This window comes from Myxocyprinus asiaticus, chromosome 17 (genome assembly GCF_019703515.2).
Source record: "Myxocyprinus asiaticus isolate MX2 ecotype Aquarium Trade chromosome 17, UBuf_Myxa_2, whole genome shotgun sequence".
Classification (NCBI taxonomy): domain Eukaryota; kingdom Metazoa; phylum Chordata; class Actinopteri; order Cypriniformes; family Catostomidae; genus Myxocyprinus; species Myxocyprinus asiaticus.
The window spans coordinates 3,783,588-3,796,853 of NC_059360.1; the positions used below are offsets into that span (position 1 = coordinate 3,783,588).

Genomic DNA, 13,266 nt, shown 5'->3' on the forward strand with positions numbered 1-13,266 from the left:
GACATGTTTTCTTCGGTGCTGGCTCGAGTAAGAGTAGGGGAGTCAATATACTGATAAATAAACATCTACAAATTTCTCAAACAGATTAAAGATAAAATAGGAAGAGTCATTATTGCTTTAGCAGACATTCAGGGGCAAAGGTTGATTTTGGCTAATATTTACGCACCAAACGCTGATGATCAGGGATTTTTTATAGACCTTGAAGGGATGTTGCAAGTCGCTGGCACCCCTCATGATATAATATTGGGAGGAGACTTTAATCTATTGATGGACTCAGTCCTTGATCATAGTGAAGCAAAAGTGTGTAAGCCCACTAGAGCAACACTGACACTTCACAGGATGTTTAAATATCTTGGTCTTGTAGATATTTGGCGACTTTTGAACCCATCTGGTAGGGACTACATGTTTTTTTTTTAAATATCTAAGTCCCTCATTTCATTTGTTGTGGATTGCTCAATTGGAAACATCTTAGTCTCAGATCATGCCCTGGTGAGTTTACAAATGTTGCCACACACAGAGAAAAAGAAATCATATAGTTGGTGCTTTAATGTATCCCTTTTGCAAAATCCTGATTTCCAACAAATGTTAAAGACTGAAATCAATGTTTATATGGAGACCAACTGGTCTTAAGTATCTTCTGTGGGCATGGCTTGGGAGGCACTTAAGGCTGTTCTTAGGGGTCGGATCATACAGTATGCCTCATTAATCAAAAAATCTAAAGCACGAGAACTTGTGGAGTTGGAAGGGAATATTAAAAGTGCTGAAGCAGAGCTGAAGCGCCGAATGTTGTCTGATGGCCTCAGAGAATTGACCCAATTGAAATACAGATATAATTCTATTTTGTCACAGAAAGTGGAGTTTTGGTTATTCAGGGCAAGACAGTCATATTTTGAGTCGGGGGACAAAGCAGGGAAGCTTTTGGCTAGATATATAAAGCAGAGAGAGTCTTTTTCTACCGTTCCCTCAGTGAAACCTGCTGGTGGTGAAATTTTTACTTCGGCCATTGATATTAATAATGCTTTTAAAGAGTTCTATATTGATCTTTATAGTTCCATGTCTTCGTCTACTTATAAAGATATTAGAAACTTTGTGGAACCATTAGAACTCCCTAAATTGACGACTTAGCAAAAACATGTATTCTGAGATAACCTTGGAGGAGCTTGATGAGGTAATTAAGTCCTTACCTACAGGCAAGGCTCCCGGGCCAGACAGCTTTGCCACTGAGTTTTTTTAGATCTTATGCTACAGAATTGGCTCCACTTTTGTTAGAAGTTTATACAGAATCATTAAAGAATGGAAAGCTTCCCCCAACCATGACACAAGCCCGGATCAGTCTGATTCTTAAAAAGGACAAAGATCCAAGTGAGTAAAAATTTTGGCAAAAATTTTGGCTAACCGATTAAGTTATGACATCTCTTACACATTTAGATCAGGTGGGGTTTATTCGGGGCCGTAGCTCTACTGATAACATTAGGTGTTTTGTCAGTATCATGTGGTCAGTAGTGAATGATCAGTCTCTGGTCGCTGCCATCTCACTTGATGCCGAAAAAGTGTTTGATATGGTAGAATGGGATTATCTTTTTAAGATTTTGGAAATGTATGGGTTCGGGAGTACATTTATCAGTTGGATTAAGTTACTTTATAGACACCCTGTAACGGCGGTACAAATGAATGGATTAATTTCAGATTATTTTACTCTGAATGGGGCACCCGGCAGGGCTGTCCTCTTTCCCCATTATTGTTCTGTCTTGCTCTGGAACCATTAGCAGTCGCGATAAGAAAGGAGGATGATTTTCCAGGGGTGGTGGCGGGAGGTATGGCGCATAAGCTTTTACTTCATGCAGATGATATTTTATTATTTGTCTCTGACCCCGCTAGATCTATGCCTTGCCTCCACAGAATGATCAATTTCTTCTCTAAATTTTCGGGATACAGAGTTAATTGGTCTAAATCCGAAGCTTTGGCTCTGTCAGCATTTTGCCCGGTAACGGCTTTTCAGCCGGGCGCCTTTCAGTGGCTCAAACAGGGCATTAAGTATTATGTGATTTAGTCAGTGTTAATTTGACCCTTTAATAAAAAAGTTTTCGAATGATGTGGAAAGGTGGGTTTCATTACATTTATCTATGATTGTGAAGATTAATGTTATAAAAATGAATTGTATTTCAAAATTTAACTACCTATTACAGTCTCTCCCCATTGAAGTTCCCCTCTTTTATTTTAAACAATTTGATAGTATTGCTAAATTTTTATCTGGAATGGTAAACGTCCTTGAATGCATTTGTAAGGGGGTTTAGAGGAAAGGAGGAGGCGAGAACCGGCTTGACAACTTAAATAATAATTTATTAAACAAAAACCCAAACAAAAACACACAACTAAAAACACAGCACAGCTGTCTGTAATTCTCTCTCTCTCGAACTGTCGTCCCCGGCCGCCTTTATCCCTCGCGTGCCCCATCAGGCTGACTGGGGACTGGGTGTGTCTCATTCCAGCCCGGCCCCGCCCTCCTCAGCTCTACAGCATTCTAATAAGTTACACAGGCCAATTGACAAAGGTGGGTTAGGTCTCCCCAAAATATTGTTTTACTATTATGCTTTTGGTCTCAGACATTTGGCGCTTTGGTCCCTTCCGCCTGAAAGAGCTCCTCCCTGGCTCTTTATTGAACAGGAGGTCCTTGCCCATATCTTGCCATTGCAATGTCTTTCTACCAAGCTGCCCGGAGAAGTAAAGACACATCCCGTTATCTCACACATGCAGTTAGTGTGGACAAAAGTTTCCCACATGCTCAATCCGGACATTAACCTGAACGTTGCCACAAGTATTTGGTTAAACCCTAAACTGTGTATTAACAAGTCCCCTTTTTGCTGGACAGAATGGATTGAGAAGGGAGTTGCTACGCTGGGTGACCTGTATGAAAATGGAGCATTGAGATCCTTTGAAAATATTACACAGCAGTTTGGGATTCCCAGATCTCAATTCTTCAGGTACTTACAGCTGCGCCATCTAATTTGTACCATCTTTGGGTGTAGTACGCAGCCCCCTAAAGCTGCAGACACTCTTGAGATGGTACTAGCGGCTTTTGGAAAGGGTCACAAGGCTTCAGCATACTATTCCTGGCTAATTGAGAGTCTAGGGGATGGGGTTTTGACATCTCTCAAGAAGTTATGGTAGAAAGACTTGAATTTAGTACTGGAGGATGAAGAATGGGGTAGGATTTTTAAAAATGTCAAGTCTTTGTCTAGGGATGCAAGGATGCACCTCATTTAATTTAAGATTCTGCATCGTTTTTATTGGACTCCTTCTAGATTGCATAGGCTTGGGGGGGGGGGCATATTTTGTTGAAAGTTGATTCCATGTTTTCATGTGCTGTTTGAGTTGATTTGAGTGTGGAATCAATAAAAATTGTTAATGACAAAAAACTTTTCTCTTCTGACCTCCAATTGTCTAATCCCCATGGAAAATCCGCTGCCGGCTTTAGAGCCCGGGAAAGGACCATCTACTTTTATTCTGGTTTCACTGTTTACAGGTAATTTATCTAATCTTAAACAAGCACACTTTGCTCTTCTCTCTTGCAAATGTCTAGGGACATGGCTTTTCAGTATGCACCTGTTGCAAACCTTAGTTCGGTATAGCTTTTTCCTTGGCACCACACATTATTCGAATGCTATGTGTGCTCTCTAGTAAGGATGCAGTGTGGGCTATCCCCTTCCAGTGCAGTGTGAGATTTTCATGTTACATACTCCAACTTATAGTATATAAAATTACACTAAATAGACAAATATAATTACTTTAGACATTATACTTAATATATAACTAAAGCCATAGGTGGAATATGGGGAAGGAAGCCTTCCCCTGCCCAATGGCATGATGTGTGTACCAATGACAATAGGGGAATACAATTGCCACTCGTGGATAAAACTGCTCATAACTGCTGGTCTAGGATCAGTTTCCCTACCTCAAATACAAACCTTAAGTTGTAGTGAGAAGGGAAAAGCTGATTCTAGATCAGTGGCTTTGACCAAAATCATCTTACATCATTTTAGAGGTTGCAAATGGCCAATGTCTTTATTTGTTAAATAATTTCACATTTTTTAAACAAATATTAAATAATGTCATTCTTGGATTAAAATTTCTTATTTTATTGTAGCTTTGAAAAAAGTTCATCCAAGTTTGAACCATTACTTTTTCAAATTGTATCCTTTCATATTTAAATAATTTATGTTTTATGCAGATAAAACAAAACTAATCAGGTATTGTTCTAGTCTTAAGTCGCTAAAAGGCTATAAATATGAGTACTGGCATCTGTGCAAATATCAATAATAATGTATTATTTTTTAGTATGTTGCCTGGAGTGTGAACATTGTACAGTAGGTTGTACCTGCAATTTGAAAAATCTTTTATTGACTGTATGGCTCCAGGTGGAAAAAAATATTTTAATGTTATTTATTTATTTATACATAGCCATACTCTGCAGTTCCACCCTCCACCTATGTCTAAAGTACTTTAATCCATCATCTCTAGCTTGCTGTACTTGTTTTAAGCACTTTTTCGGGGTTAATTAGTGCTTGAGTTGAGCCTTATCCTCAAGCCCCTCCTTTGCGGACAGCAAGCCAAATACGTTTACCATTTACCACTCAAAGATTATATGGGCAGGCGAACTTGTTGAATCCAGAGCCACAACAATGATGAGCCACCAGACACCATGTCTCCGAGATGGAAGCATGCATCGTAGTCTGTCGGAATCAGGATTTCAGGGCTGCCATGCACCTTGCTCACTGTTGGTCTTGGGATGCCGAGCCACAATAAAGAAGATGGACCCTTCCCCGCCCATATCCCAGGAGTCCGTCTTCGCTAACTCCTTCACAATACCCACTTTGTTGCTCATGTTACATTTGCAGCTTCATGGCTTTGTACCCTACACTGCCAATTTTAAAGCATAAAAAAAAAAAGTCTGGAAGACAGGCATCATGCATGTACAAAGATTTGTTAAAATGATTTAAGTTTTTGAGAAATTTCAAATGACTTATTTAAGTCATGATACTGGCAGTTGTCAGTCCATAATAAATCCAAACAAACATGTAAATCGCCCCCCCCAAAAAATGAAAGACAGACTTACACACGGGAGTACATCTGGCTAGGAGTAAGACTAAGACACCCTGATGACCGTGAAAAAGAATGACTGCTCCGTAAAGCTTAATGCATCTGTGTTATTACCATTCAACCATTCTACAACAGTCAGATATTTAATACCAGAATAATACTTGACGGAAAACATATTACTTTTTTAAAAACAATCCTGTATTTCTTAAACAAACAAAATCAGTAATGTCTGTTTTTTAAGGTCTATTACATCTGCAAAGATTTACAACAGCTAAAAGTTAAATTCTTGAGAGAACATTCTTACAATATAAGCAAAAAGGTTAGACAGTACACCAAATAAAAAATAGTAATAATTTGAAGATTTATGCATTTGAATTTAATAACAAATTACATCAAATTAAATGGAGAAATATTTAACTCTATATATATATATTTAGTTCAATTTATTTAATTTAGTTAGAAATTACACAATTCGATATAATGAAATTTTGTTATGAAATTGAAATGTGTAAATCTTAAAAATAGGCTATTTTTTCTTTTCTTTCTTTTTTTTTGTGTAAGTCACTAGCATCTTGACTGGTTATTTAAGGCACACTGCAGACTCTATGTGAAGAGTTATGGCAAAGAACTTGCTGAACAACTCATGAAATGTTTCATTATACATTTATAGGTCATAATATTTGCATATCATATGAAAAATCAGCATGATAACATGTTAAATGTCAAACACCAACACATGCATAAACAAACCCACACTAACAGCCAGGTTTTTCTTCTTTTTGCTTATTATAATGCAGACTGTTTAATGTGGGCAATTTTTTTTGCTAGTTTCCACATTTTTTCACAAATTCTCTAACTTTCCTTTGACTCATTGACTCGGATGTACATCATTGCTTACGTTGCGCGAGTGCCAACAACTGGCAGAACCTGTGCAATGGGTCACTGTCCTGCAGAGTTTAGCTCCAACCCTATTCAAACAAACCTGAGCAAACTAATCAAGGTCACCAGGATTGCTTGAAAAAATTAAGGGAAGGTGTGTTTGATTAGGGTTGGAGCTAACCTCTGCAGGACAGTGGCCCTCCCTTGATCACTTGGAGCTCGTTGAGGGCTGATGTCAATTTCTTTAATTATTTCGTGATTTTTACACCTGAGAAGACCCCCAGGGTAAGATGGTGCCCCTGTAGGGTAATATGCGTATAGGGAGTGGCAGTACCGGTCAGTAATACTACATTGAAGATGAATACTTCCAAGAAATGTATTCAGATGATCCCTTACCACATCCTTCACAGTTGTAGCAATAAATACTTTTTGAATTATTATTAATAAGAAGTGGATATCCTTTCTTATATGCTGAGAAATTTTCTGACCCATGACTTATAAAAAATAAAATTATTTTTATTTCATTTATTATTTATCTTCTTTATATTATTTATGTATACATCTGTGTTGGTTTACATGTATTTTTAAGTTTTTTATTTACTTTATTTTAATTCATTATTTTTTCCTTCACCTGTACTTCTTGTCTTTATGACTCAGTGATTTTATTTATACATTGTTGGATCTGTGTAATTTTGTACATCTTATTGAACATTTATATTTAAACTTCTGTTTTTCAATAAAAAAATCCACAGTTTTATCACAAAGTGTGGACTTTTCAGACGACCCCTTACCCACTGTATAAATTAATTTAAACTTATATCAATCTTAAATTAATTATCTGGAACAAAATTATCCGTGACACCATCTGACCTGCTTATGGGACAAATCGCAACCCATATTGATTTGATAATGGGACTCATCATTTCATATTTAAATATGGACGATCCCGTATTTTACAGGACGGGTGGCAACCCTACCTGGAGGTCTAAGACATTTTCATGAGCAAAGTGTGGATGCAGAAAATCGTGAGTTTATGAGGAGAAATTGTAAATCAAGAGTACAGCGGGAGGAGGGGTGGAAAAATGGGAGAAACCCGGTAAAATCAGGAGTGTTAAAAGGTATGTCTTTGTTGTGCTTATTTGGAGTCCCGCAGCAACCGTACACCTACACCTATCCATAACTTTAATCCTAACCATAACCAAAAAGATTTAAAAAAACAAAATTTTTTTTAAAATAATTAAATATACTGCAAATTAAAAGTTCTTTTGAATTTAATCATTCCGCCGTTTCACTAGGTGGCGCGAGTGTAATTTAAGGAAAGTAAAGAGGAGAAGAAGCTAGCGGTATGCTAAGCTAATAGGCTAACCAATTAGCTTGTAAGCTAACTGGAGAAAACAGAACAGATAAATGAATATCTTACCATTTACATCTTTTTTTTTTATTATTGAACAAGCAAAAATTGTACAAACACCTTCAGGAATTGAGTAAAGAGTAAAATTTCACATTAAACAAGTAAGTTCAGTATACCATTTGTATCTTCCATTTAATAATAATACATGTGACATATAATTTAAAAGTTATTCTTTGTCATATTTAAAGTGTTAAGAGAAAATGAATATCCAGCGATTGCATAGGATTTTAAAAGTACTTGTAGCCAATAGAATCGCTTAATGATCCAAGGGGGGCGTTACGTGTACCCTTACGAAAGTCAAGAGTTCATGGCAAATTTGCCTCAAACTTGCCTTCAAATTCGCCACTGATAATTTTCACATGCAAATGAGCTTTGCAAACCTCTGGACAACAATTCCGTCGAATCAAAAGCTCATTTTTGCATGTGAAAATAACAAGCGGCAAATTTGCTGCAATGAAGTGGCACTGTCTTCAAAACTCCTTAGGTACCCTCATGACATGGTACTGATGATGCTTACCAAGTTTTGTTTTAATACACTAAGTATTGTGAAGAAACAGCAGTTTCCGCTAAATCGTTTCAATCGAACAAAGTGTTTTTTCCAACTCATTGTCAAATTGACTAGGTCGTATGTTGGCCTAAAAAATTGGAAGAAATTTAGAGACGGAGAAGCAAATAAACAGATTACTGTTTGTTGATCATAGGCAGGAATGCTAGAACAGTCAGAATTACAATGCAGTCGTTTGTTCCTCTGTTTACTTCTCAGTTTTGAAAGGTGAATTGTTGAAGAGTCAGCTTGTTTAAAGTTAGTGCAGTTTCTGCTTATATTGTAGAGATTAGTGGCTACATTGGTTTAATTGTTTCAAAAGAATATAAGTTTCTCTTGAAACTTACTGACACCAGAATGGACTTATCAATAACATCAGTTCCATAAACTTTATTTCAAGTGTGAATCGATCGAGTGATCAAGGTGTTCCATGTGGGTGGTGCAAGTCATGAAAAGGTTGCTGCATCAGATAGCACAACTTTGTAACAGCAGACACTGTGAATACTGTTTGTTGCACCACCAATCGCATGAGCTTACATGTGGGGCGGTCTAGACAAATATAAATGAACACAACCAGAGGATCTCCACACTGAAGCAGGAGGATCACAAGTGAACTGTTTAAAAGCAAGGTGAATATATCTTTCAAATCAATCAATAAGGAGACTTGATGAAGAGGCCACTTTTAGGTACAGGTTTTACTTAAAATACAGAAAGTAATTTGATTAAAATGCATTTGTTTATGTTCTCAGTAGATTATACAGAAATGCAGTTTGACATATACTAGTACAAATACTTATATTTAGCATTCTTTTATAATTTAAAACAGCATTTGTAAACAAATTATGTATGTATGTCACTTATTTGCTTTCATTTTTCATTTTCAACTTGTATTTGTTTAATGGTTTATTATAATTATAATTTTTTAATTGTAAATCTTTGTTTATTTCTGGGTTTAAATGAAAAGAATTCTAGATTTTCAATGTTGTCAGACTTTTGGACCGCACTGTATATGCAATACTGTGTAGAATTTCTTATTAAAGCAAGCTTTTGAAAACTGAAACCACATGCACTTTAAACCAGGACACAGACACCTTTCATCTATTGTTTTTTCAGATGGTGGTTTCATTATCTTATCTGCTACATACAGAAGCATGCATAAGGAAATTTTTTTTTTTGCATAGATTCCCTCTCACATTATGCAATTAGCATTCTGTGTTACATCCACAATAGCTGGATTTTCAATCCATGTATTTTAATGTGAATTTTGGGATATTGCATAAAAAATGCTGGATGCAAACACCAAGATGCAAATACAATTTGCATGAAAACATGCACTCAAAAAAATATATTTTAGCCTATTTTTACGTTTTACACATTTAAATTTAAAAACTAAATTCCATCAAATTGAATTGTGTAAGGTTAAACAAAATTCAATGAATAAAACTTCAAATATGTAGTTTTTATTTTATTTTGTTAAAGATTACTTTTGAGGGAATTTTGTTATGAAATTGAAATGCGAATATCTTTTGTAGTACTTGCTTGAGGTGGATACATTTTGTATTCAAAAAGAAGAGATGCGCATAAACTACGGTGGAAACTCATTTACCGAGTATATTCCTATAGAATTTATACACTGTAGAAATATATAGTAGATGCAAATCAAAAAAGTCATATGACTTTGCCTTAACAAACCATGTGAATACATAATTCATTCAGAGAACATCATCAATGTCATCGCAGAGCATCTTAAATGTTGCTCTGGTAATTGTGAAAGGCCAAAGCCTATTGTCTACTTTTAAGACACTTGCTACTGAATGTTAGCAAACATGAAGTTCGTCAAAGCGTTTTGTCTGCAATTTAAAAAAGAGCCACAGTGGCTTCAACTTCCATATTCCTTTCTATATTGCGGCAATTTCCCCAGAAGTGAAGATTTTGTTCAGTAATACTTATGCCGCATTATTCACAAATTGTTTTGCTGATAATCTGTTTTTGAGCATAGATTAAATTCGTAACTTGGATGGAAACACGACTAGTATTTTCTTTACCTACACAAAGGAACATACTTAATGGACTACCTTGGAGTAGTGCAAATTGCAAAACTGCTCTCTCTTGATGATGACAGGCAGGCAGACAGACAATTTAATCCAGTGTCTTTTGTACCTAGATTTATGAAATAGTTATGGTTCTCTCTCTGCCTCCTCTCTCTCAAGGTAAATCTAACCGTTATGAATGACTCTGACTTCTACAACGAATCTGATTATGAGTACAATTGTACTCCTCCTTTCTGTGAAGATGTGGAGCTTTGTAACATGAGTTGGTACCATCAACAAGAAGTGACCATTCAGTCATACATCTACGCTCTGATATGTGCACTCGGTCTGGTGGGCAACATTTTGGTGCTCCTCACATATGCATTTTACAAGAAAGCAAAAACCATGACGGACGTCTACCTGGTCAACGTGGCATTGGCAGACCTTCTCTTCGTAATCGCCCTTCCATTGATCATCTACAACGAACAGCATGACTGGTACATGGGCACATGGGCCTGCAAGTTATTGAGAGGAGTCTATAGCATCAACCTGTATAGCAGTACACTCCTGTTAGCATGCATCAGCGGTGATCGCTATATCGCCATCGTCCAGGCCAGGCGCTCAATCCAGATTCGATCACAAGCTCTGATGTATAGCCGTTTCTTTTGCTCAGTAATATGGCTACTTGCTTTTATCTTGTCTCTGCCGACGTTCATATATTATGAGCAGTACCAGGAAAACCATATCACTGAATGCATCCTTAATTTTGAGAGGAATGATATGGCTAAACTGATGAAGATCCTGGTGCCCAGCATGCAGATGGTAGTAGGCTTTCTGGTGCCATTGATGGTCATGACATTTTGCTACGCTTGCATCATGGCGACTCTGCTCAAAGCAAGGAACTTCCAGAAGCACAAAGCGGTACGAGTGGTCCTCATGGTGGTCTTCGTGTTCGTCCTATGCCATCTACCGTACAACGTGGCACTCCTAGTCCACACCAGTAAATTGTTCACGCACAGAGAATGCAAGGAAGAGCAAGACACCCTGTTGACTTTGTCTATAAGCAGGAGTGTGGCCTACCTTCACTGCTGCCTGAACCCCATTCTCTACGCCTTCATCGGGGTGAAATTCAGGAGCCATTTTTGTCAAATCTTGCAGGACTTGCGGTGTCTGGGGAAAAGGTACATCTACTCTGGACGCTCCTCTCAGCAGACCTCAGAGTTGTACATTCCAGCAGCCAAAACCGTGGTTGGATACAATCATGAAAACCCATCGTCATTTACAATGTGAGCTTTTGAGTTATTGGTGTATATAGTGTAATGTTGTTTTCAGTTTGGATTGCCAACATCACACGGATAGGGGAAGTCTGAGAATTTTGAGTGCTTCAATATGGAACAAGTCAGAGGGCTGTGGGGTTGGGTCTTTCTAGAGCATTTCAGTATGGGACACAACACCTTTTCCGTATGAAGCGTCTACATTTCTGACAAAATACTACATGTCCCGGCTAATAAGGGACAGTTGGCAATCCTAGTTCCAGAGCAGTTTTTCTCAAAAGGGCAGAAATTTTGTGTATGATTGACCAGAAATTAGTTTTGTATGTAAAACATTTATTCATTCTGGTACTGTTGTTAAAAAAAGTATGAAAAATATATCATAATAAATGTTTTTGTATTTGTGTAAGAAATATTATTATGTGATGTCTTATTCACTTGGTCAAATTCAACTGCTTTCTTACAGTTAAAAAGGTTTACAGTTAGTGGTCAGACTGCTTCATTTGCAAAGCAAATTCTTATTTGCCTTATCAACAAGTTCATATTACAGTGTCTAGACATTAGTTACATTTGACATTCACAATAATCTTAAAACCAATAAGCCTTTCAAAAAAAAAAAAAAAAAAAAAAAAAAAAAATATATATATATATATATATATATATATATATATACTTGTTCTACTTAATCTCTGCTGAATAAGGTTTGTAAAACAAACCCATTTACATGCATACCAATATGTTGATAACTTCCAAAAATCAGCTTATTTAAAACATCTGAAAAAGCAAGAAAACGTCATGGTTACTTGTGTAATCTCTGTTCCCTGATGGAGGGAACGAGATGTTGCGTCGATGTAGTGACACTAGGGGTCACTCTTGGGAGCCCGAGACACCTCTGGTCTTTGATAAAAGGCCAATGAAAATTGGCGAGTGGTATTTGCATGCCACTCCCCCAGACATACGGGTATAAAAGGAGCTGGTATGCAACCACTCATTCGGGTTTTATGCTGAGGAGCCGATATAAGGTCCGGCCATTTCAGCGGGTAGTTCAGCGTTGTGGCAGGAGGGACACAACGTCTCGTTCCCTCCATCAGGGAACGGAGGTTACACAAGTAACCATGACGTTCCCTGTCTGTCACTCACTCGACATTGTGTCAATGTAGTGACACTAGGGGTCCCTATACAAAACACCACAATTGGCTGAACTGTGTTACGTGAACTGGCGGTGCGTGGTGGGCAGACTACTGTGTGCCTCATAGCCAGCATACCAGGTCGACACGTAACCTCCCCCAACATAATTATGAGTGTCGAACGGCCCTTTGGGGACAAGTCGACCACCCAAAAGATAGAGACAGGCTTAACCCAGTCGTGGCCTCTTTTCCCCTTCTCTTTTTCCACTCCCTAAAAAAGAAGGGGGATTATCTGACTGGGCCGCTAGGTCTAGCCGGGGGGTGTCCCTCCCAAGGGGAAGACACCGCGGAGACCACACCTCGCCCAAAGAGAGGGGGGATATTTAAGTGGAAGAATACATCACATGGTCTTTCCAACCATGTGGAGAGTCTTCAAGGTAGATCCTGCCCAATGGGGGAGGAGTTACTACAAACATGGAGTTTGGGGCAGAGGGGCTCTGCCCAAGGAAGACTCAGTTTGCCAACAGGGAAACGAACTAGCGGAAGATATATATCGTATGGGGTTAGCCTTACAGGGAACCGCCACATGCGGAGCACCTACCCCAGAACAGGACACTTAGTTAGCACGTGTACTGGGCCAGCAGCGAGTCTCTCCGAAGACTCGACTGCCACAGGGCTCGGAGGAAGTCAACAAGGGAACAAAGTTTGTGAACACTACTGGGAATTAATGGCACTAATGGTCTTCAGCTCCAAGGGAGGTGGAAGGCATTATGTGCAAGCGATACACCTGGCCAGCTATCCCGGGCTTATCCGCTTGTGTTGCGTGCCACTACCTGGGACGAAACCAGTTCCACCCGGAGGTTGTAAAACCATGCAAAGGTGTTGGGTGTTGCCCAGCCCGCTGCTC

The 13,266-nt window shown here is 38.3% G+C and overlaps 1 protein-coding gene across 2 annotated transcripts; it reads left to right on the top strand.

Moving 5' to 3' along the window:
• The first annotated feature begins 8,418 nt into the window (after positions 1-8,418).
• On the top strand, positions 8,419-11,646 carry ccr6b (chemokine (C-C motif) receptor 6b). 2 transcript variants are annotated; one of them, XM_051723256.1, is made up of 2 exons: positions 8,419-8,560; positions 10,142-11,646. In XM_051723256.1, the coding sequence occupies exon 2, from the start codon at positions 10,157-10,159 to the stop codon at positions 11,249-11,251; it is 1,095 nt and encodes a 364-aa protein (XP_051579216.1). In that variant the 5' UTR covers positions 8,419-8,560; positions 10,142-10,156; the 3' UTR covers positions 11,252-11,646. The 2 variants fall into 2 exon arrangements, with proteins under 2 accessions (XP_051579216.1, XP_051579217.1); XM_051723257.1 differs by having other exon boundaries at positions 8,529-8,617.
• Positions 11,647-13,266: the final 1,620 nt, after the last annotated feature.